This window comes from Spea bombifrons, chromosome 8 (assembly GCF_027358695.1).
Source record: "Spea bombifrons isolate aSpeBom1 chromosome 8, aSpeBom1.2.pri, whole genome shotgun sequence".
Lineage (NCBI taxonomy): Eukaryota > Metazoa > Chordata > Amphibia > Anura > Pelobatidae > Spea > Spea bombifrons.
Genome location: NC_071094.1, coordinates 20,643,521 through 20,669,577, shown reverse-complemented (window position 1 = coordinate 20,669,577; position 26,057 = coordinate 20,643,521). Strand labels below are relative to the sequence as shown.

Sequence of the window (26,057 nt, the reverse complement as noted above, 5' to 3'; positions counted from 1 at the left end):
GAGTAATATTTTGATAAATTCTCTGAAAGGCACTATCCTGAGAAATTGTTGAAGGAAAGTTACAAGTTACTGAGATAGATAAGAATGAGTTATTCAAAGATAAGAGTTAGGCTCAAGATGGAAAAAAAATTCCTTTTCTATTTTAACTAAATATAGGCCAACAGTTTTTAATGCTTATTACCGTATTTGCTCGATTATAAGACGAAGTTTTTTTCAGAGCAAATGCTCTGAAAAATACCCCTCGTCTTCTAATCAGGGTCGTCTTCTAATCAGACCTCAAATAGAGGTCTTAGGAGACTAAGATCCAGATCCCCCGCACCGCTGCAGGGGACCTGGATCCTCCTGTCTCACCCCCCCCATCATACACACACTTACCGGTGCTTCCTGCTGTGTTGCCGGGGCAGCGGGTTGACGTCTACGTGATCCGCGTAGACAACGTCCGCTGCAGCCGGAAGGAGGTGTGGCTAGCAGCGGGGGTTGTCTGCGTCCGTCGCGTAGACCTTCCCCGACTGTCAGAGATCAGAGCTCCCCGCACCGGTGCGGGGAACTCTGATCTCTGACAGCCGGGGAAAGTATACGCGACGGACGCATACAAACCCCCGCTGCCAACTCCACCTCCTTCCGGCTGCAGCGGAAGGCGACGTCAACCCGCTGCCCCGGCTGGAAGCACCGGTAAGAGAGGGGTGAGAGAGAGAGAGAGTGTGTGTGTGTTAGTGAAATGGGGGTATAGGGTGTGTGTGTGTGTGTTAAATGGGGGCATAGGGCATTTCTGGAGTGGCGTTAAGGGGGCATTTAATAGAGCACTCTGCCTCCTGAAATGCCTCATACCTCCCTATATGGCACTCTGCCCCATAATATGCCTTTTAACCCCCTAAATGCCAGAGTGGCATATAGGGGTATAAGGCATTTCTGGAGGCAGAGTGCTCTATACAATGCCTTTTAACTCCCTTAATGCCACTCTGCCTCCTGAAATGCCTTATACCTCCCTATATGCCACTCTGCCCCATAATATGCATTTTAACCCCCTAAATGCCAGAATGGGATATAGGGTGTAAGGCATTTCTGGAGGCAGAGTGGCACATAGGGGGTCAAAAGGCATACCATGGGGCACAGTGGCATATAGAGGGTTAAAAGGCATATCATGGACCACAGTGCCATATTGGAGTGGCAAGCCTGGGGGCAGATGTGCGTTACTGGGGGACAGGTTGGAAAATACAAGAAATAAAAACAAAAAAAATATTTTTCTCAATCATAGCTTTTATTAAAAAAAATAGTTTACATGAATTAACATTTACTGGTAAAACTTTTTTCCTTTGGGGTCGTCTTATATTCAGGCTTTTTCTTTTTTCCCTAATTTAATATTCAGATTTTGGGGGGTCGTCTTATAATCAGGGTCGTCTTATAATCGAGCAAATACGGTATATTAACCTAATATGAAGTCCTAGGGAAAGTGGTACCTGCACCACCACAAGTTATATGTAACCCCTTAAGGACAGAACCGTTTTTTAAAATGTTTTGTACCCTTCCTGATAATTGCCGTTTAAACATTTTTGCGGTGCTTATGTTTAGTTATGTGTTGGGAGGGGGTGGGGGTTAGGACAAGCAGGGCTTTATTTAGATACCATTATTTTGATAATATCATATAATTTACTATAAACATATATAAAATATGGTGAAAATTTTTATTTAAAAAAAAGCTAATGAAAAAACTGCAGCAACATCTCCTGAGTACATTGATACTCCCCATGCATAGATCTGTTGGGTTGTCTGGGGGCTAAAAGGCCATTTGGGAAGTGTTTATTTCTTAGGGACAGACTGACCAGATGTCAAAATTCCAAATTGGAACATCTTGGCTATTTTGATTTACCTTTTTAGTATTTAGTCTTTCCATGCAACAATTTTTGATGTTTTTTTATATTTATCTTTATATACATCACCTTATATTCTGCAGATTAACATTTGTTACATAATCACCATAAGATATGCAATTATATTTATTTTAGCCTGGCACAGATGAAGGTAAGCCTTTGTCTTCCACCTCCACTCCAGATTCTGAAAACCGGCATTCTGAAGAAAGGAATGGAAGTACCCCAGAGACAGAGGTAGCAGGTATGAGAGAACTGCCATAATATATTTGCACACACAAGCTTTTTTGATGTGTGTTATATGTGCTAGTTGAAATGTTATTTTCCATCACAACTAACATTCTCAACCCTTATTTGAAACTCTGGTCGGTTTACATACTCGTATTTTACTACTTTAATACACATTTTTCTAGTGGTCCATTTTTTTTTTTTTTTTAATCCTCAGATGATATGGAGAGTCGGACTAGGGAAGTAGGACTCTGCTTAGAAGACATTATGGAGAAGCTCAGAAATGCCTTTCCCAATACCAGAGGTAAGAGGAACACTATTAAAACATCTTACATAGAAGATAAGGAAGATTATCCATTAAATGTTTTCATGTATAAAAATTCCTCTGCCAAACAGTATACATTTCTGTAGATGATTATGCAATCATACGTACAGATGAATATATACTTGCTTGATTATTGTGCTCAAGTTATGTTTCCCTTCATTTGAATTATTATGTTCTGCCACATTTAGCCACAGCTCTTGGGCCCCTTGATAAACTAAATATCTGCAAAAAGATTACACCGGCTGGAAAATAAAAAGTACAGCTATTGTTTGTTTTCACAAATGTAATGATTTTGGCAACAGTTGACTTTTAATATTTTCATCTTTATGAAACTTAATTTGTGTAACATGTATGTTAAACAGTCTCTTTCTTGTCTTTTTAGATTCTGGTATTGCACCTGTGAAGTCTCAGACGTTACCATTGTGACACTGCCCCTGTGCAATAAGATAATTTGCCCCTCCCTGGTTGGGTCAACACTCGTATTTTCAACTAATGAAAGGGAGATATTCTAACGTGGCAACGAAAGTAAATATCTATAAGGGTATAACACCAAGCCAGTGTTTCTAATGCTAACCATGTGAAGATTCAAAGTGAACAAAGCCAAATATCTGATAAGATAAATAAAGCGTGATGTCCCAACTTTCAGAAGCTATGATAAATGTTGAGAGGATGACTAAAGCTGCCATAATGCTCCTGAGTTATGTAGCAAACAATGGGTTTGATTTTAGTTCCTAGCTCCAACCAAGGATTTCCCTTAATCTAAAGATGCTCTCAATGACAACTCTGTCCCATAACCTATGACTAATTATTGTAATGAAGAAGGATGTGATTAACACATTCATTGTTTTTTATGTTGTATTTCTTTATAGCACTTGCTTAGAGAAAAAAAAGGCATATTATGGACTTGGAATGGGATCCTAAATAATCTTTGTAAAGATTTATAAAGAAACAACATGACTTACAGGAACTATTATGTGAGGAAGAGTTTTTAATGTAAATATTAAATTGTGGCTAGTGGCTAAAGTGGCTAGGAAATGGCTTTCTGTTAATTTGTTGTCTTATTAAAAGTTTACATATAAACACATTACATAATTCTAATCTACAGTACCTTGCAAAAGTATTCACCCCTCTTGGAATTTTTCCTATTTTGTTGCATTACTAACTGGAGTTAAAGTTTGTTTTTTATTTAGATTTCATACACAAATAGCCCAAATTGGTGAAGTAAAATGAAGAAAATAACTTTAAAAAAAATAATAAAAATGAAAAAACGAATTGGTGCGTGCATATGAATGCTATGTATGCTATGAAGCAGCTAGGTAAGATCTGGTGCAACCAATTATCATTATTATTATTATTAAATCACATAATAGGCAGTTAGGCATGTGGGAGACCAAACATATGGAAGAAGGTACTCTGGTCAGATTAAACTAACATTGAGCTTTTTGGCCATCAAGGAAAACACTATCTCTGGCGTAAATCCAACACCTCTCGTCACCCAGAGAACAGTATCTTTGTTTTAGGAATGATAGGTGGTACTAAATACAGGGAAATACTTGAGGGAAATGTTTTTCAGTCTTCCAGACAGAGGTTCAGCTTCCAGCAGGACAATGATCCTAAGCATACTGCTAAAGCATCACTCGAGTGGTTTAAGAAAACATTTAAATCTCTTGGAATGGCCTAGTTAAAGCCCAGACCTCAATCCAATTGAGACTCTGTGGTATGACACCAGCGGAACCCATCCAACTGGAAGGAGCTAAAGCAGTTTTGCCTTGAAGAATTTTATAGATATGTACCCCAAGAGACTTGCAGCTGTAATTGCTGGAAAAGATGGCTCTACAAAGTATTGACTTTGGGGGGAGGGGGGGATAGTTATGTATGCTTTTTGTCTTTTGTATCACAATAAAATAATTGCATATTCAAAGTTGTAGGCATGTTATATAAATCAAATAATACAAACCCCCATTTTAATTCTAGGTTGTAATGCAACAAAATAGGAAAAGTGCTGAATATTTTTGCATGGCAATGTAGATCTGCAAACATCCACAAAGCAACATATTTAGTGTAATAATATTAATAGTGTGAATTTGGAATTGATGCTAAGAGAATTAATTATTTACAAGCCACTACAACACGCCTTGGAAAGAATTACAATTTCAACCAGCCAAAGACTAAATTAATCACTTTATGTTTATGTAAAGGAGTAATTACTTACCATCTATAGCAAACAAAATTAACTACATTAATAAAGCACAAACAATGTTTAATTATAAAAGTATAGTAATTGCGCCAAATATTTAAAAGTGAAGACATACAGCATATAAAGGGCTGTTGGATAACACTATGAAGTTGTTAGAATTCTTATATTTGTCAGTGGCTTCCATTAAGTAGCTTGTTTGTGTTTTTTGTTTGGTTTTTAAACATAATGGTAAACAATAATAGTAACAATTATAGGAAAGGCTGGTTATTGTCACAGTTTTAACAATAAATATCGGTAGTATTTTCTGTCAGTTGTAAAGAGCTCCCCAAGTATTTATGAATGTATAAATTACATATAGAGCTAGGCTGATCAACACACACACAAGCAAAACTGCTAGCAAAATGTATGTACGTTTACACTGGTCTTAATCTGTTCCCAACATTTTCTATGGAATAGATCTGGGGGTACAGGTTTTTGATCAATGAATGGAAATGTTACATAGGTTTCTCAAGAGGCAAAGAATGGTACAATAAACATAGTTATAAGTATTCATGTAAGTTTTCATGGTGAAACTATTTAGGATAAAGTAATAAACAGATGAACTAGGGCATGTGTGACTGGCTAAAGAATGTAACGTTGGGACTGGCAAGTAGATGTTTGTTTATTGGTGCAAGAGACGTTTTTGGCACAAATTCAGTAGTTACTTAACTTTTGTTCTAAAATAACAAACTGAACTCTGATACACCCTTCCCAAGCCTAACCAATAACAAATTATCTTATGGAAACCAATATAGCCTATATTTTTAAACCATAATAAAGATTTATCTGAAATGCTACAGTGCATTATGTTACTGGACAAAAAATGCTTTTTGGGGTGTTATAATCATCAGTAAATACCGATATTTGAAAACATAAAAAAATAAGCATTTAATGGATCATTTAAAAAAAAAAAAAAGGACTTCTAGACTTCACGTATATACTATGTTTCTCTGTTGTGTTTTCATTTATCTTTCATTACTAAAATGTATATTAACCCCTTGACGACAATTGACCGTCATGGCTAAACAGGTGTAAAAAAACGGATCTACGTTCGCTTTCTGCACCCAAATGGAGTTGCTGTAATGCCTCGCTTTAATGTTAACGTAAAAATAATTTTCCACTGATGTCAAATTGGATTGACCGGGTTCCACAATGCCCCAATTAACCCCTTTAGTCCCCTATAGACGTACTGGTACGTCCATAAAACGCATCTAAATAAACACATATGGATGCACCAGTACGTCCTGCCTATCTTGCAGCGGCAGGTACACATCCCTGCCGCTACACGGGGGATCAGCCTGGACTCCCCCCTGTCAGCACGAACGCCGGGAAACTGTTACAGTTTTAAATGCCCGATCGCGCATTCCCTTCCGGGTCTCGCCACTGCTGACGTCACCCGGAAGGTCATCGGAGGACAGGATATACCCTGCAGTGTCTGTCTAGACTCTGCTGGGATATCTGATCGCTCCGATGAGGCACTGATCACAGATACTGTGATCTCTATGCAAGTCTGTGGGAACTCTAACCATAAGAGGACCTCTAAACATACTGCACTGATAACAGTGCATTTTAAAAAAAAATACAAATAATGAAAGAAAATTATAAAAAAGATAATACAAAAATGAAAAAGCCCTTACATCCCATTGCCCTAACACAACATCTAAAAAGTATAACCCTCCTACCCCCGTTCACAACCCCCAAACCTGTATAAAAATACTACCCTATGGGGTACTATATGTAATGGATGGATATGGCCCTTTAGAAAGAAAAAAAAGGATTTGGGGTATCTCCGTAATCAGGAGATGCAGCTAAACAATTTTGTCTGGGTTTCTCTGCCGTAACACATACCCTGTGAAAAAAAATTCTGCAGGCCACCTTTGACAGTGATTGGTGGCCAAATAACTGCGTGAAAAATGCCCAAATACCCTTGATAGGATAGCCTGGGATGTCTGCTTTACAGAAATATATACTTTTGTGGGTATTTTTGATTTATTTGTTTAAATACCTAATGAAAACTTTTGTGAAGATTCAGTGGGAAAATATATAAAGCATTTGTTTTTTTTTCAAATTCTCGCTAGTTTGTACCAAATTTCTCATTCTAAAATTTCAGCTAATTATCTAACTATGGTATCAAAAGAAAGCCCCCTCTCTCCTTAAAAAAACAATATATAATTTACATGGGTACACTTTGCAGGAAAGTAGAGTAATCGCTGAAGCGACATACCGCAAAAATGGCAAAATTGCTCCGAGCTGTGAGGTACCAAAAACCCCTGGGACTGAAGGGGTTAAAAGAGGGGGATAGATGACCACATGTCAAATTTCCAATTTGAAAAATGCCCATGTCCCAGATGTGGCCTTTTAGCCCCCAAACAACCTGACAAACCCATGCATGTGGGGTATCACTGTACTCACTGGATGCTGCTTAACACATATTGGGGTGTATTGTAACAGTGACATATGCTAGGAACTGTTCATTCATACCTAAAATACAATGTGTGTGGGAAAAATACATACAAAAAAATACTACTGCAAACTTTGACAAAGGCTGGTGGTAAAATGTGTGCATGCAAAGAGTTAAAATACCAGCATTTGAAATATCCTGGTGTGTTTAGTGAAAAATATATGGTTTTAGTGGGCCAGGCTCAAAGATGTACCAAATAGGGCATGGGCAGTGGATCACCAAATGTCAAAGTTCAACATTGAAAAATGCGCATGCCCCAAAACCCATGCACGGGTGGTATCATTGGCCAGCTCCAATGCCAATCCTACAAACAGATACACTTTTGTAATATGAGACAAGGGCCATCCTTAATTACACTAGGGTCTTGTGTAAACATCTGTTGGGCTTCAAATACTGCACGTATATTCCATCTAGCAAAACATGCCAGTACCAATGTGAACTAATAAAACCCTATTGATATATATAGCTTTTCACCCTAACACATCCTTGTCCAACAGTCGGTCTCTCGTTTTTCTATCATCGACCGTCATTTAACTTTGTTTTCTCCCTTTTCCCCAGCTTTCTTTTCTTTAATCTGTCTCTTCTATTTTCTATATTGTGCTTTCAATTTTCTATCTTGTCTGTCATTTTACTTCTTTCTCTCTTTACAGTGCACATTTTTCTTCTTAGAGAAATCAATAAAAATACAAATGACAAATGAGTAAGATATGGCATCAGCTTCCTATAAATAGCAATCCAGCATTTTCTTTATCATTGTGAATACACATTTAGAAAATAGATTTCAGGCGTGCAAATTTAGTATTTGAGTATATTTTTAGTATAGAAAGAGTTTTTTAAACAAATGTTTACATGCATGTGACAACCTGTATGGCACTGGTTGTTGGTCAATGGCTACAACAGCCAGCGTTCTCTGCAGGCTATGACTGACTAGAGGAATATGGAAAATGTAGCTGCAGTGCTCCAACATGTCTGTGTAGCATACAGTAAAGGAGCCTCCTGTTGAGTGTGCTTTTTAATCATAACCCTGCAAAATAAGCCTGTATTTAATTACCTCTGTAAGGATTTTATATTAGAGGTGTCTGCACAGATCGGCAATGCTGTCAGTCCCTCCTCTTAATGACTGAAAATGTTAGTGGGTATTGATCACCCACTGTGATGTTAAAGTTACAGGAAATTAGTGGTAACATTGTCCAGCTGCCACGGCCCTCTAGCGGCACATGAGATTAGTGATGCCCTGTGTATCCAATAAAGAAAGAACTCTCCCGCTTTCATTGTGCCTTCCATAGCACAATGCCTTCCTGTCTCAAGTGGTGGGTTAATAAGGCCCATGGCAGAGAAGGAGGGCAGAGTACAATCTGGTTATCGAGAAACTTCACCATCTAAACTGGTTGGAGGGTGAGTGTCCTCTTTTGTGCTTTGTGGCAAGTTTTATGTAATAGTGGTGTTATGGAGCAGCATGGGAAATTGCAAAGTCCACTTTTCTGGCATGTTATTCCAAAAAACCCTCAGTCTGCTTTTGAATAATATCTCACTTAATATGACCTAAACAAGAGAATGTGTCTGGATAGACAGCTACAGTGCCTCTTGTTGCCCAATAAAGGGTCTACTTCACCTTCCGCAATACTATTAGTAAAAAAAAATCTGATCTGAAAGTATATAGTGTGCGGTGATATTTGTAAGGCTTTCCTCTCCCCTCTTGTAGAGTGTCTATATCAGACTGCAGGCTATGAAAAGGTAGGATCTCTACTGTAATGTTGTACAACTTATCCTCAGGGTGCTCAATCTCACTGCTCCAGAAAAGTACCTTTCCACCCTCAAAATCTGAACCTGAAGTCCCCAGCGGATGGCGTGTAGGCCCAGAAAAAGTTCTCACGCAGGTAAGGCGTATCCAAGTTGAAGTGCTGCCAAGGCAGGCCCTGACAGATAGGCACACGCAGGACTGAATTTCCTCAATATTATTTTTTTCCCATGCGAGTGTTAGTGGTGATGGTGCCAGTTTATGTAGAGGAGCTACATTGCTACTTTTGCAGAGTGGAAGGAGCAATACATTTAACAGATGTGGCAGATGTGTTGCTTGACTCCTCCTCCTCTGGCTCATAACCATAATTCAGGCCATTGACATTGAGATGACCATATCCTCTTCCACTTGTTCACATGGCAGAGTAAGGGTTGACCTTCCCTCTTCTTCCTCATAGATCTGCTGCTATCATCTGACAGTGCCTGCACTTATTTATTCTGGGGAGATAGAAATAGTCTAATGATGAGAGTGCTTGCAGTAGTGGTGACACCAGCAGCAATTGCGATAGCATAATGCCAGTTGCCTTATCAAAATAATAGATTAGATTAAATCTTTGCTTTGAGACAAATGAACCAGCATGACCCTTCTATGAGTTCCTGATAGTGACTAAAATTATGTCTATCTTTCTTAGGTAGGATAGAGAGTATTTTACCATGATTACAGTCAGGATGTTCGCTAGTACTGCTGTGGCTGCTGCATGCGAATTGAGCCTACCTGATACTAGGGGTTCATCTGACAACATTTTCCTACACGCCTACCTCTGCCCAACCCAGAAAAACTGTAATTCTGCTGTGTCACAGATAATACAGAATTGATTGTAGTAGCTGGTAAAAATTAAAAACAAAGTGCCCTGCCTAATTTGCCACCAATGTTTTCTTATTTATTATTCATGTTGTCCAAAATTAAGAGGTTTTGCTAGTAGCATAAATGTGCACCTTAAACACAATTCAGGAATAATATTTCAGGAACTAAAACACACTGTGCGCATTGGCGCAGTCCCCTGGTCTGGCTAATTTGTCACCAATATTTTCTAATTTATTATTTTGTGTTGTGCAAAAACTAGATGTTTTGCTGGTAGCGTAAATGTGCAGATGTCATAAACATGGGCGTAGGAACCCCTAAAAATCTGGGGGGATAGCATTTTTACTGGTAGGGTATACCTGACCATTTCACCTACAAGGACTTTTATGACATTGCATTATAAATACATAGAGATTAATATGTAGTTGGTCCCCCTTTGGCGCTATAACGGCGTCCGCTCTTCTGGGAACGATTTCCACAAGATTTTGGAGAGTTTCTGTGGGGAATTTTTGCAACAATGCCTTTATGGACCTTGTTTTGTACACTGGGGCACAGAACTTCCCCAAAACTGGTCCCACAAAGTTAGAAGCATAGTGTTGTCCAAAATGTCTTGGTATATCACCTTCAGCTCATAAAACGTTCTACTAGACGAATGGGAGAAAATTCCCACAGAAACAGAAAAATCTTACAACCACAGATGGACCCCACTGGACACGGCCACAGAGACTACTATGATGTATTGAAGGATCCATCTAAGACTCCTAACACGTCATGCACACAGGAACATATCCATACACTTAAACACTTGAATAACATACACACAAATACAATAATACACCCCAAAACATTCCCACCCTAATATACCTAGACACATGCCCACCATAACACACCTGAAAACAGACTAACATACCCACAAAAACAGATGTGCACAATAACATACCCACAAACATACGCTATCACACCCAGACACACATTCAAACACATCCTTCACTTACTCTGCCTACCCGTAGATTTAACACGTGGCGCTTTGTATTAGTGATGCCCTAGACCAAGTAGCACCCCGCAATATTCTCTTGTGTCCAAATGCTACATACAGTGACACACACTCATTTTAACCAGAAATAGGTCTGGATTTAACCCTAGGCGCCCGTGAGTTAAACGTGTTACAGGGAATCATTCTCTTCCCTTTAAGTACGACATGCCTGCTCATACACACACATATGCACTGCTCTTACGCATGCCTGCCCACAAAAATACACATATACGCTGCAGTTGCCTGCACATACACACTTGCCAGTACTCACACATATGCACTACCCGTATACACGCCTGCCCAAGCATACGTAAACTGCTCACACACACATGCCTCCCCATAAATATACACTGGCCTTGAACATACTTACACAGACGTATACAATATAAGACAAATACACTCCTAATATACACACGTATACAATGCCCATACAGACGTACACGTATACAATGCCCATACAGACGTAAACATATACACTGCCCATACAGACGTACACGTATACACTGCCCATACACATATACACTGCCCATACACACATACACATATACACTGCCCATACAGACGTACACATATACACTGCCCATACACACATACACATATACACTGCCCATACACACATACACATATACACTGCTCATACACACATACACACTGCCCATACAGACGTACACATATACACTGCCCATACACACGTACACATATACACTGCCCATACACACGTACACATATACACTGCCCATACACACGTACTCATATACACTGCCCATACACACGTACCCATATACACTGCCCATACAGACGTACCCATATACACTGCCCATACACACGTACACATATACACTGCCCATACACACGTACACATATATACTGCCCATACACACGTACACATATACATTGCCCATACACACGTACACATATACACTGCCCATACACACGTATGCATATACACTGCCCATACACACGTATGCACATACACTGCCCATACACACGTATGCACATACACTGCCCATACACACGTATGCACATACACTGCCCATACACACGTATGCACATACACTGCCCTTATATGCGCGTGCCCATACACACACATATACACACCTGCCCTATACACACACACATGCCCAAGTGCCCATACACATTCATAGACATTGCCCGTATACATGCCTGACCATATATATATGCACACACACATATCTACCACCAGACCCCCCCTCGTTTTGCACATCAGGCCCCCCTCGTTTTGCACATCAAAACCCCCCTCGTTTTGCACATCAGACCCCCCTCGTTTTGCACATCAGACCCCCCCTCGTTTTGCACATCAGACCCTCCCCCTCGTTTTGCACATCAGACCCTCCCCCTCGTTTTGCACATCAGACCCCCCCCTCATTTTGCACATCAGACCCCCCCTCGTTTTGCACATCAGACCCCCTCCCTTCGTTCTTCACATCTCTTACCTTTCTCTTCTTTCTCTTCTTCCTTTCTGCTTTCTCTTCCTCCTTCCCTTCTGGTGGTTTGCCGCTCTAGTGCAGTGCTGCTGCGAACAGCTGTTTATGCTGAGCGCCAGGGCTGGGATATAAACGTCATATCCCATCGCCCGGTGCTCAGTGACAGAGATCACACCGGTAAGTGTGCCCTTAATGTTGGACTGGTTAGGGAAATGATCTCCCCAACCAGTCCTGCACGCTGCAGCTGCTGATCGGGCAGCTGTGCACCAAGGGCACTTACCTCACACAGCCCTGGGGGGGATTTCTCTATTATCGGTCCCCCCCGCATGATTTCCTTGGGGGGATCTGTCCCCCCCCCGCCCCCCCGGTTCCTACGCCCCTGGTCATAAACCTTAATCAGTAACAATATTTCAAGACCTAAAACAGACTGCTTGCATGTCTATTTTGTCACCAATAATTTCTGATTTATTATTTGCGTTGTCCAAACTTAAGAGGTTCTGGTGGTAGTGCAAATATGCAACTTAAACCCAATTCAAGAATAGTATTTCAAGAACTACAGCACACTGTTCGTTGCCTAATTTTGTCATAAATATTTACTAATTTATTATTTGTGTTGTTACGTCTCCAATCCCAGCCATAATCATAGCCATAACCATCAATGAGACTACCTTTTGGCTACTTCTATCTATCAATCATTTATATGTACCCTTCTACACACAGTCTGTAATGGTGCCAAAACTTGGCAAACAAACCAATGAATCTTAAAAAAGAAAAATTGGTGTTCATTTTTGTTTGTTTTATTGGGGGGCCCTATTTGTTATTGGAGATTAGTATGAAAACATTAAATTGGCAAATTACAGCAAAGTATGGAAACATTTGAATGCACAAGTCTCTTTTTTACTGTCTCTGCATCAGCATATTTGCATGCTTAACCTTCAATCCAGGTGAAGTAGGTACATATAATTATGAGAACATATAAAAAATATTGACATTTGACATTCTAAAAAAATACATTTGTAGAATTGCAAATGCACCCCAGAGTGAGGCTGTTGTGCGAGTTTGACCCTTTTCCTTGATGTTATGTTACTGACAGAGAAATAATCCCTTTTATTCCACTCTTTGTTCACGTGGGATACAAAGACGTCTTTGCAAGATCAGAAGCAGAGCTGTGCGGCATGGAGACAAGGACATTGAAGTGGTCGGCAGAGAAGATAGGGAGACATTCAGAGAGAGTATGAAAGAGAATGAATGAGAGTGTGAGAGAGCATGAATGAGAGAGTGTGTGAGTGTGACAATGAAAGAACATTTTTGTTTGCTTCGTTGGGGGTCCCTCCTCTTTTTCAGTGATTCATATGAATTGTCAAAATATGCAAATGTAGTTAAAATTGTAATTTGTACAAATCTGAATGCACACATCTTGAGAGCAGCATAGAGAGTACAGCATGATAGTTCTGTTCTTTAATGAGCCACACAATTGCTAAACAAGCGTGAACAGAATCACGTAGACAGATATCTACTTAGACTTTCATGCATTACTAAAAGATATAAAAGTGCCAAGGATTGGTCTAGCTCTTCAGCCCATCTTCCAGAGAAAAACTGTTAGCTGAGGGTTTGTCCGGTTTTCCATATGCCCTTGTCTCTGTTCTGTAAGTGACCTTTTTTGATTGTGTATCTTCTTTCATATTTGCATTAAATTGATTTGCAATTGTTGACTTATTTGACTAAATTGGTTTTGGTATGTATATTTTGGAAAAATAAATAATTTTTGTATATTTTTTATAGTTGTGCAGCTCATCTTTTTTATTTGATATTCATTTTGCAGTTATTGTGGAACTACTAGACAGCTAACACCGTTTTTTGTTAATTTGTATTAGGATTGCTTTATCGTTATTCATAATCGTTACAATAAGTTTAAGACCTCCTTAAGCCTTCAGGACCACAAAAAGAAAAGATCCCTCTTCCTCTTTGAGCAGATGATACTGGAATCCGAGTGTAATTCTTCCTTGTGTGTAAATTCTCAAATCACCATGTGAAACGCTCAGTCAGGTTTCAAAATCAGAAAACTTTCTTGGGGAGAACTGGTGAACTCCAGACTGTGCCTCCTGGTTCTGATGTGCCGACTTGCCTCCGCCTAAATCTGAGCATGGATCTAAAATAATCCTAAATCAAATGGGTAAGAAACTCTGAAGTGGTTTTTATCCAGGAGATGCTACTCATGTAACTCTGGCTTGTTCTAGAGAGAGCCCAACCTATTTGAGCAGAGGACACTAAACAACTGCCAGCCAGCATTCAGGGAGATCAGATTTTCCATTGTCCAGGAGGATTCCAAATAGTAAATTTTCCTGTCTTACCTCCATAAACTAGGTAACAAAAACCCAGAACCACTGGAAACTATCAAAAATACACTCATCGCCAACTTTATAAGTATCAAATATACACTCACTGGCAACATTATTGCTAGTACCCGGTTGGACCCCCTTTTGCCTTCAGAACTGCCTTTGTTCTTCATGGCATTCTTTCTACAAGGTGCTGGAAACATTCCTCAGAGATTTTGGTCCATATGGACATGATGGCATCACGCAGTTGCTTGACCGTGTACCGCTTATCGAGTTCACATAATAATAAAACACAGGAGACCAAAATTTTGTTGGAAAGTGTATGGCCGCTTTATCAGATCTTTTATTGTACACTGTGACAAAACGGCATTCAAATGTTAATCGAACACTGCTTGACGCTATCTCTGTCAAGCAATAAACCTTGTAAAAACATAAGGCAACAAGCCACTGTAACCAATGCCGACATTACTCCCGCCTGCCGTAACCCTACACTAGCAAGCAGACCAGCGTAAATCACATTACATGTCCAAATGGACCCTGCCCTAGGGAAAACACTACACCATCTACTGAGGCGTACCACCACCTCACCATTGATGAACCATCTCCAAAAATTCCTTAACAGGAACCACACAAACAAAAACCATCACAGCCCGCACACCAAAACGGCTAACAAACTTAGAAATCGCCTTATTTAGTTGTATTCTAGCCCTACCAACACCCTGCGAAGAACGAGCCCCTCCTCCAAAACAAACAGGGCATGTGAGACCACACCACGATTAAGCCTGGAAATTTGCACCACAATCACAGCAGACCGCATTTAATATGACAAATCAAAACTTGCAAAGGCTGTTGACACAGATCATTCCCCCCAGCATGAACCACCAAGACCTCCGGGGAGGAGCCATAGCTGCTAATTCCAGCGTTTCATGCAGGACGTCTTCCCACCGCCTGACCTGAGCCTCCTTGGATGACAACCCCAAATGCTTGCCATTGACCCGGATGCCGGCCCGCCGCTCTGCCCCAAACACATAGGAGTGACTGAAAATCCAGGCGGTGCAACTGGCTGAAAAAACAACGTAAAAAAAATCCAGGGAAGGAGAACAAAACATAAATACCAACGCAGCAATAAAAATATCTAGTTTTTTTAGGTTTTTTTTTAAATTATTATTATTTTATTATTATTATTTTTTATTTATTTTTGCTTCAAATTTTAATATACATATGCAATTTGCACATCAATTATGTAAATATACGTAAAGATATGTGTTTTTTTTAAAAAACAATAAACGTAACAGACATTCCGGCGTCCAGAGTAGACACGCCAGCATCCACCAAACAAAAAAGTAAAAAAATTTAAACTAAGTGTAGCCTAATATAGGAACGAAACCTCGAAGATTCCCACACCCAGGCCCCCCTCGAAAAGAGTGAGAAGCAAATTGCTTAGCTTCCAAACCCAACAAACTAAGGGATTTCTGAAAAAAATCGGTTAACTGGTAACGACAGGAAAGAACCATCCTCATGAATCAGGAAGGGGCCAGCAACATGAGGCCTCACCAGCAAAAAATCGTCAACACACTTACTAGGACCACACCAGCAAGCCATCCAGCGCCTCCAGACGGAGTTGAAAACACAGATGAGCTGATCGCTGAATGGACAATCAGACAGTACAACCTTTAACCCTAATATCCCCCAAAAACAAACCACCCGCAACAACCCTGGAAGGAGAAACCAGTTCCCCCAGTCTCAAAGCCCCAAAAAAGGCCAAGACAGAAGCCACAGGAAACAAGACTTCCTCGTACACACACCTGCAAACCCCAGACAAGCCCCCACACAGCGCCTAAACTATAGCAAATGTCACTAGCCTCCTCCCGTCATGAGACCGAACACCTCTCCTATATCCCTTCAACGCCTGGACCACCGGATCACCTGTAATCCGGCAACGAAACTTGTTAACCTTTGAAATAGAAACATTTTTACTAAAGGAATTGGCCAAGTACCACAACAACACCTCGATCCTCCTTTGATGATCCAAAGGGCTGCCTGCCTTCTCCAAAAAGGACTGGATGTCTCCAAAGTTCAAAAGCCACGTCAGACAAACGTGACCCTGTACCTCCGCGTCCGGAGCCAGCTGTAGCAACACCAGGAATGTGTGCAGTCCTAATGCACATATTCGCCAAAATGGTATCCTAAAGCTATCAGAAAAACCTTGCTCCAACAACGCCATCTCTCTGTTCCCGTGTCACAGTGCCATTGCGCTTATGCTAACTTGAGTCAACCCCTTTTCCAGCAGAGCCTTGTCTCTTACTGTTCTTACCCTTTTTAAAGCAACAGGACAGGGGGTGAGATCCTGAGCAGCTTGCACGATCCGTCATTGTAATAATATCCCTTTCTGAGTGCAGCAGACGACACGCCTCCCACACCGCGGGTTCCAGTCTGAAAGGGCTGCCCCACAGCCCTTACAGGGGCAGTATCCTTCAACCATAAAGCAATGTCTTTGTGATCCCACCTAATGGAAGGACACACTGCCTTGCGCTGCCGAAACTGCTTATCATAACGCAACCATGCCTGTCCCCCATAAACCCGATACGCTTCATTTTTACTATCCAGATAACGAAACAGACCAGAACAATTATCCGGCGCCTTTTCACCAATCACACTCGCCAAGATGGTAAAAGACTGCAACCAATTTGGGAATGTCCGTGGAAAAAGGCTGTACCCTCTCTTCTCCTCATCTTCTGTCTTACTCTCATCTTTTTTAGAACCCCTATCCAGATTAAATCTCTCCAACAGAAGCAAGAAGAATATTTCCACATACTCTACCTTCCAAATATTTTCTTTTACCTCAGGCTTAAGATGGGCCCCCAAAGGACCCTCAAAACAAATAAATATCTCACCATGAGCCGAGTCAGGCACCTTCACCTGCTCAGTGTCCTTCTCCTTAGCAGCATCCACAGCAACCTTCCCCAGAGACTGCTCTGCAGGCCCAGCAACTGCCTCACCATCTGCAGCCGTACCAGAACTACCAGCACCCCCAGCCACCCCCCCCCTAGAGGCGAATCGATGATGCAAATCTCCCGTTCCACCCAAAGTGCTCTATTGGATTGAGATCTGGTGACAGTGGAGGCCATTGGAGTACAGTGAACTCATTGTCATGTTTAAAAAACCAATTTGAGATGATGTGAGCTGTGTGACATGGTGCATTATCCTGCTGGAAGTAGCCATAAGAAGATGGATACACTGTGGTCATAAAGGGATGGACATGGTCAGCAACAATTCAATATAGCAGTAAAACAATGCTCAATTGGTACTAAGGGGCCCAAAGCGTACCAAGAAAATGTCCCCTACACCACGACCACCACCAGCCTGAACCATTGATACAAAGGCAAGGTGGAATCGAGACTCATCAGACCAAGCAACATTCTTACAGTCTTCCATTGTCCAATTTTGGTGAGCATGTGTGAATTGTAGCCTCAGTTTCCTGTTCTTAGCTGACAGGAGGGACACCCACTGTGGTCTGCTGCTGTAGCTCATCTGCTTCAAGGTTCGACGTGTTGTGCATTGTGTTGTAATCTGCATACCTTGGTTGTAACAGGTGGTTATTTGAATTACTGTTGCTTATATCTGTCATCTCGAACCAATCTACCCATTCCCCTCTGACCTCTGACATCAACAAGGCATTTTCGTCCACACAACTGCCGCTCACTGGATATTTTCTCTTTTTCGGAACCATTCTCTGTAAACCCTAGAGATGGTTGTGCATGAAAATCCCAGCAGATGAGCAGTTGCTGAAATACTCAGAACAGCCCGTCTGGCACCAACAACCATGCCACGTTCAAAGTCACTTAAATCCCCGTTTTTCCCCATTCTGATGGTTGATTTGAACTTCACCAAGTTGTCTTGGCCTTGGCTACGTTAACCCTGTATCTGCTGTGTATCTACGATTTCCACCTACGGGCCGCTGTACATCGACAGTGTCCTGCAACCAGACCCTGAATTTTTAACCCTTCTGCGGCCAGTTACTTATAAAGTCCTGCATTTCTGCACAGAGCAGTTAACCCCTTTGTTTCCATGTACCGTTCCCACATACTGGGCTCCTATTGAACTTACCTCACACATTCTTAGATCATGGAGAGATTGCATAGACCAGGGGCGGGCTCGGCCGGGGCAGGCCTCCCTGAATCTAATTTAAGGGCCGTCACACTGAGATGCCATTGCAGCCGACGCAGCTGTGAGTTTTAAAGAGGCCGTAAGACACGCCGGATGCTTAAAAATCATTAACTGACGTGCCTGCACCATGCCGCCCAGTACCTCAGAAGACGTGACGTGCCGCTCAAGGGGGTGGGCTCACACGGAACAGCTCCTTGTGACACAAAGAAGAACACGTTGTAGGAGAGCAGTCTGCAGGAAAGGAAGGCAGCACAAAAAAAAAAGTTGGGGGCACGGCCGGACTGGGAAAGAAAAACAACCCTGGAAACATTCTCGCTGTCGAGCTCTTATACTCACACGCACCCCTTATACATACCCTGGTACCATCAGCTGCATGGAAAGTGTACCAGCTGAGATACATGTTTATTCAAAACCACTTTAATTGCAAAAGACACTCATGGTCATCACACGGTTCTTTGATGCCACAACCATCGTCTTCACAGCTGTTCATGGTACCGCTCTTTTAATGACAATTAGATATGCCTGTATATATCTTGTCCAGCTTCTTGGAAAGACAAGGGGAAGGAAGACACTGAGACATAATCAGCATATACATCCTAGTACAGAGCCCCCTATGTTTATAGACTTATGTGGCTTCACACTTTCCAGCTTTAAATGTAAAGAAAATTGATTATCAGATCCCCTTTACTCCTCTTTTCATTGACTAAAATGATTCCTCTAAAAAACATGTACTGATTTGTAATTGGTTTTAGTTTTTAGGGGTGTGGGTACAAGGTCTTGAACATACTACATCACCACTCTAGAGCAGTCAAGTACAAGATATCATTAAGTACTGAATTTGCTCGATTATAAGACGACCATGATTCTAAGACGACCCCCCCAAAATCTGAATATTAATTTAGGAAAAAAGAAAAAGCCTGAATATAAGACGACCAGTAAATGTTAATTCATGTAAACTATGTAAACTATATTTTTTTAATAAAAGCTATGATTGAGAAAAATATTTTGTTTTTATTTCCTTTTATTTTCCAACCTGCCCCCCCCCAGTTATGCACATCTGCCCCCAGGCTTGTCACTGTGCCCCAGAAATGCCTTATACCCCCTATATGCCACTGTGCCCCATGATATGCCTTTTAACCCTCTATATGCCACTGTGCCCCATGATATGCCTTTTAACCCTCTATATGCCACTGTGCCCCATGATATGCATTTTGACCCCCTATGTGCCACTCTGCCTCCAGATATGCCTTATACCCCTATATGCCACTGTGCCCCATGATATGCCTTTTAACCCTCTATATGCCACTGTGCCCCATGATATGCCTTTTAACCCTCTATATGCCACTGTGCCCCATGATATGCATTTTGACCCCCTATGTGCCACTCTGCCTCCAGATATGCCTTATACCCCTATATGCCACATATTATGGGGCAGAGTGACATATAGGGAGGTATAAAGCATTTCAGGAGGCAGATGGCGTATAGAGGGTTAAAATGCATTTCTGGAGGCAGAGTGTCATTAAGGGGGTTAAAAGGCATTTCATAGAGCACTCTGCCTACAGAAATGCCTTATGCCCCACATTTAACCCCCCCCCCCGCAAAAAAAACTTAGCGGTGCTTCTGACTCCCTGTGTGTTGTCCAGGCAGCAGGTAGATGTCTGCATGATTCGGGTAGGCAACTTCCGCTGCAGCCGGAAGGAGGTGCGGCTAGCAGCAGGGGTTGTCTGAGTCCATCGCGCATACACCCCCTGACTGTCAGAGAGAATTCCCCGCACCAGTGCGCGGAACTCTGATCTCTGACAGCCGGGGAAGGTCTGCGCGATGGACTCAGACAACCCCCGCTGCTAACCGCACCTCCTTCCGGCTGCAGCCGAAGTTTAAGCGAATCGCTACACACCAGGGACTCAGAAGCACTGGTAAGTGGTGGGGGGAAGTCAGGAGGAACCAGGTCCTCTGCAGCGCTGCGGGGAACTGGATCTTAGTCTCAATTGAGGTCTGATTATAAGATGACCCCGATTATATATTTTTTCAGAGCATTTGCTCTGGAAAAAAACCTTGTCTTATAATCGAGCAAATACGGTAATATGTTCTAAGGTTATCTGCTCTTAATACTGTAAATATTTGGTAAAATAAACTTTTTACTAAATTGCATCATTCATTTTAGTAGTTCTTTATTTTTTTATTTTTTTATTATTTGAACAAATTCATGTCACTGTGACAGCCTCAGACATGCAAAAGGGGACAATACATTTCAACATGGATGGACTAATTTTCAGGTGTTTATTTTCAAACCGCACTGATATGGAAACATTATTGCATTATCATATTCATACCTTTGCACAAGTCTGGTTGATTCAAAGATAAAATAAACCTGTACAGGTAAAGTCTTCAAAAAAATGCAAAATATGTTCAAAAAGTCTTACCAAGTTCACCAAGAGTGAAAAGTGTCAATATTGAAGGTGGCAGACAGTGTGTACAGACAGCTGTTTTCTTTAAGGCTCTGCCCAGCACAGACATGGTTATTATATATATTTTTTCTCATTTTATAGCCATCACCTCTGAGAAAATCCATAAGTGAAACATGACAGGTGTTTTGTTCCGCAGATAAAAGATTCAGCAAAGGCTTCATTCAGAGTTGGCCTTAAGTGTTTTGACGCCCTGTGCGGACTACTCCATGTCACTGCCCCCCCTCTGCCCCATGTCACTGCCCCCCGTCTGCCCCATGTCACTGCCCCCCTCTGCCCCATCTCACTGCCCCCGCCCCTTCTCATTGCCTCCCCCCTGCCCCTTCTCACTGCTCCCCTCCTCTGCCCCTTCTCACTGCCTTCCCCTCTCCCTACTTCTCATTATCCTTACTTACCTTGTCCGTCTTCTCGATCTGCCACTCTGGATGTTAAATAAAGTTAAAACAACAACAAAAAAAACGATGCTTTAATTTAAGTCCCGGGCAGGGGCGCCGAGCGGTCACTCGTGAAGTTTTCAGCAACCGCTCGGCGCCCCTCACTCTCCGTTACTCCGTCGCGGTGCCGGCGTTTCATGCTGAGGGTAAGGGGGCCGAGCGGTTGGTGAAAACTTCACGAGCAACAGCTCGGCGCCCCTACCCGGGATTTAAATTAAAGCATCGTTTTTTTTTTTTGTTGTTTTAACTTTATTTAACATCCTCCATGTTAAATAAAGTAAAAAAAAACTTTATTTAACATGGAGGATTTAAATAAAGTTAAAAAAAACAAAACAAAAAAATCCGATGTTTTAATTTAAGTCCTGGGCAGGTGCCCCTGTTGCCATGGCGCCCTGTGCGGCCGCACAGGTCTCACACCCCTAAGGCCGGCCCTGGCTTAATTTCCATTATATGTATATAGTGTAGATACTTGTACACATTGTATAATATTTATTACATTTTACTTTATATGTTTTTAACCCTGTCTATCAGATATCTGTAACATTACTCTTAATTCAATCTCCATATTTTATCACAAAGGATTAATCGCAGAAACTTGATGGTTGGGATATTCAGAGTGAAACCCAATTTAGTTGTAAGAACTGATTTAATTCCTTCCCGTTGGTTTCACAGTCCTTCCCCCTTAAGAGGGGACCTTTTTACATAAACATACTGTCAGACCACTTTGCACCATGAACTGTGTGCATTTACAAGAATACCATGAAGAATAATGTGATCACTCTTTGTTCCACTGAATAAAATTGAACTTTTTCATCTAAAAATTTTGCAGTAGCAAATGTTTTGATTCCCTTATGTCTAATGTATTTAATTTATTGGGGCCTTTTAACACTTTTGTCTTCTGGCATTTTAATACAAATAATGTGATAAAAAGAATGTTTTGTAGTTATTTGTATGGCAAATAATGTGACTCGAGTATGTATAAGGGGTGCATGTGTGTACAAGAGGTCGACCGCAACATAAAATATATGTGGCTGGTCTCCAAATGTTATCTACCCTTATCTGCCCCTAGCAACAGAAATTTCTTGAGCAGGGCCAGTTGATACGTGGAACAGCTTCCAAGCAGAAGCGGTAGGAGACCAACAGAGTAAACTAGTGAATGCAGCTTGTATGCTGATTGATAACCGCTCATTTGTGGATAACAAAGTGGAAGGGTAACAAATACCGTACAATCTGACCTATCAGACGACTTTTTAACCCGTGAAAATCTTTTCAAAAGTCGGAGGTCGTCTTATACGTTGGGTACTAAAACTTACCGAGCCGGACTGGAGAATCGCAAATCTCTAGGGGAGGGGCGAGCAGAGAAGCCGCCTCCCCTGGGCCGGTCTTCAGGGCCGCGCCGAGGTAGGTGCAAGATCGTGATCTGCCCAACTAGCCCTGATCAGCGGGCGACCGATGTACAGGGCTGGTTCGGGAGATCACAACCTCCCTCTAACTAGCCCAACATTAGGGAGCTCGAGGTCTGGCAGGGTTAGGATACAGATCCCCGCAGCAGTGCAGGGGACCTGCATCCTACTCTCCGATATGCTCAGGCAGCCTCCCCTGCCGGCACTTTCCACGGGGGGAGTGCCGGCAGGGGAGGTTGTCTAAGCGCATCGCGCAGACGTGCCGTCAGCGGGGGTTTACGCGCATCGCCGCTGCCGGCACGTCTGCTCGGTGTGCTTTAACAATCTCCCTTGCCGGGAATTCCCACGCGGAGTCCCGGCAAGGGAGATTGTTAAAGCACATCGTGCAGGCGTGCCGGCAGCGGAGGTTGTTTATGCTCGCCGGTGAACGTCTGCGCGGTAAGCTTTAACAATCCTCCTTACCAGTGCAGAACGGTTCTGCATAGAATAGATGTCCCCCGCCAGCCCCGCAAGACACCCGGGACTCCGGGAGTCTGCACTGGTAAGTCTAGGGGAGGAGGGCACATCTCGGGGGACACAGAGTGGCAGCATATCTCGGGGGAGACACACACAGAGTGGCAGTGTGTGTAAAGGCAGGGGTGTGTGGTGAGGGCAGTGTATAAATGTGTATGTATGGACAGGCGTATGTTATATATGTTATATATGTGTGTGTATGTAAGGGCAGTGTATGTATGTATGTATGTATATGTCTGTGTATGTGTATGGACAGGTCTGTGTATGTGTATGTGTATATGTGTGTTTATGTGTATATGTGTGTTTGTAAGCTGGTGTGTACGTGTATATGTGTGTAAAGGAAGGGGTGTGTGAGGGCAGTGTATGTCTATACATGTGTGTGTGGAGATCTGACCCACCCAATCCAAGCAGGCTTTGTATACAACAACCAGCCAATCACCGGTAAGGTACATCGCTTGCCGTGATTGGCTGGTTGTTGTATATTGGGTAGAGGGGTAGTCTTATACGGCGAATATAGCCCAAACTCTATATTTTAACTGGAAAAGTTGGGGGTCGTCTTATACGCCCAGTCTTCTTATACGCCGGAATATACGGTACATACACAAACCACGTGACTTGGACCTAAAGCAACAAATACACAACCCCATAACCTGGGAGCTTAACCTTATTGCAAGTAGAGAAAAGGAATAAATATTAGTTGAGAGGTGACCTTATTCCAAGACTAAGGAGATGCTCTCTGCACTATGCGGCTCAGGATACAGTTGTATCCAAGTTCCCAATAGTTATGGAATTTGATGTGTACAAGAATTAATTAAGTTAAGTATAATTTGAAAGTACTCTAACAACAACCAATGTAATTGACCAGCTGTAACATACAATAAGTAACTCCAAGAAAGATATAGCGTGGCCATGCATACATATAAACAATCCAAATCAAGAACAGTACCCAGCATAGCTCCAGTGTACTGCTAACAGTAAAAACAACTTTAACACAGATGTTTTAATTAGGCACTGTTAGTAAAAGGAACATATAGAGATTTCGAATAACGTGTAAAACAGACTTGGGAAGGTTTATGTTTGATTAACGGCACCTGCGTAGCACCATGCATACACAAAGCAGTCTGTACCAACAACAAAACCCCACATAGACCCGTAAATGAGTTGATAAACGACCAAGCAAGCAACGAGAAAATAAAGTATAACCGTAGGGGTCGTTTGGCTCCTGAAATGCAGACATGCTGCACTGCCAATACTAGCCGAAAACCACAATGTCCCTTCCTGAAGTTCCGTGACATCACTTCCTGTATAGCATCAGCCAACGTTAGGCGCTGTAACGTAGCTGTGGAAGGGAGAGGCGTTGGTTAAATAAGCATAGCCCCTCCCACAACTACAGGCTAATATACATTAGCCTTCACATATATCAGTTAAATTGTGTTTCCTTGGGGAAATCTACTAATGAAAAAGATTTGGGAGTAATATTGTCTATTGTAGACAATAGACTTAGCAGTAGTGCACGGTGCCAGCTAGCAGCTGCAAAGGCAAATAAGATTATTATTATTTAGTGTTTTATATGGCGAAATCAAATTCCCTAGCGCTGTACAATGGGTGGACAGGACATACCAAGTAGTATGTAACATAACAATTTGACTTACAGAGACAACAGGTGAGGAGGGCCCTGCTCAAACTAGAGGGATTTAGGGTGTATTACACAATAGGCAAAAGTGCCATTGTTAGGGATGGAGCAGCCACGCTAGTAAAAGTATTGCTGGAGAGGGACTAGGAAAGGTGAGCTAAAAGAAATATGGGAGGGTGTTAATGTGCTATGTGGTAAGCGTCCTTAAAGAAGTCGGTCTTGAGGGATTCTTTAACCCCTTCGTGACAAAGGCTGATTTTACTTTTTGTACCCTTCGTGACAATGGCCTTTTTAACATTTCTGTGCTGCTTGTGTTTAGCTGTAATTTTCTTCTTTCCCGTTTACTGAACCCACATACATTAGATATTGTTTTTTTCAGGACAAGAAGGGCTTTCTTTAGATGACATTGTTTTGATTGTATCATATTATTTACTATTAAAAAAAGTATAAAATATGGTGAAAAATTTAGAAAAAAATGACTGTTTCTAACTTTTAGTTGAAAAATCTTTTACTCATCTATAAAAGGTAATGAAAAAACCTGCTAAATAGATTCTACTATTTGTCCTGAGTTTGGAAATACCCAATGTTTTTATGTTTTTTTGCTTTTTTCTACCCATTATGGGGCAATAAGTACAGGTAGCGTTTTGCTATTTCAAAGCCATTTTTTCCAAATCTGGTAATTCTTCCCCCCATGTGCCATTTCGGGTATCTTTGAACCCGGCCAATGCATTTTACCCCATCAAGTCATATATTTTTGAAAACTAGACAGCCCAGGGTATTTCAAATGCTGGTATTTTAACTCTTTCCATGCACTTATTCTACCAGCAGCCTATGTCAAACTTTATGGTAGTCATTTTTTTGCATTTGTTTTGTCACACACATTTTACTTCAGGTAAAGAATTAAAATGTTCTCG

The 26,057-nt window shown here is 41.7% G+C and overlaps 1 protein-coding gene across 1 annotated transcript in view; it reads left to right on the top strand.

The window, feature by feature from the left end:
• The window catches only part of DRP2 (dystrophin related protein 2), a 58,993-nt gene extending 55,336 nt beyond the window's left edge, over window positions 1-3,657 (top strand). The window contains exons 24-26 of the mRNA XM_053473682.1: window positions 2,004-2,109; window positions 2,311-2,397; window positions 2,801-3,657. Of these exons, the coding sequence (XP_053329657.1) occupies window positions 2,004-2,109; window positions 2,311-2,397; window positions 2,801-2,844 (237 nt within the window). The 3' untranslated portion in view covers window positions 2,845-3,657. The remainder of the gene's footprint in view (window positions 1-2,003; window positions 2,110-2,310; window positions 2,398-2,800) is intronic.
• Window positions 3,658-26,057: the final 22,400 nt, after the last annotated feature.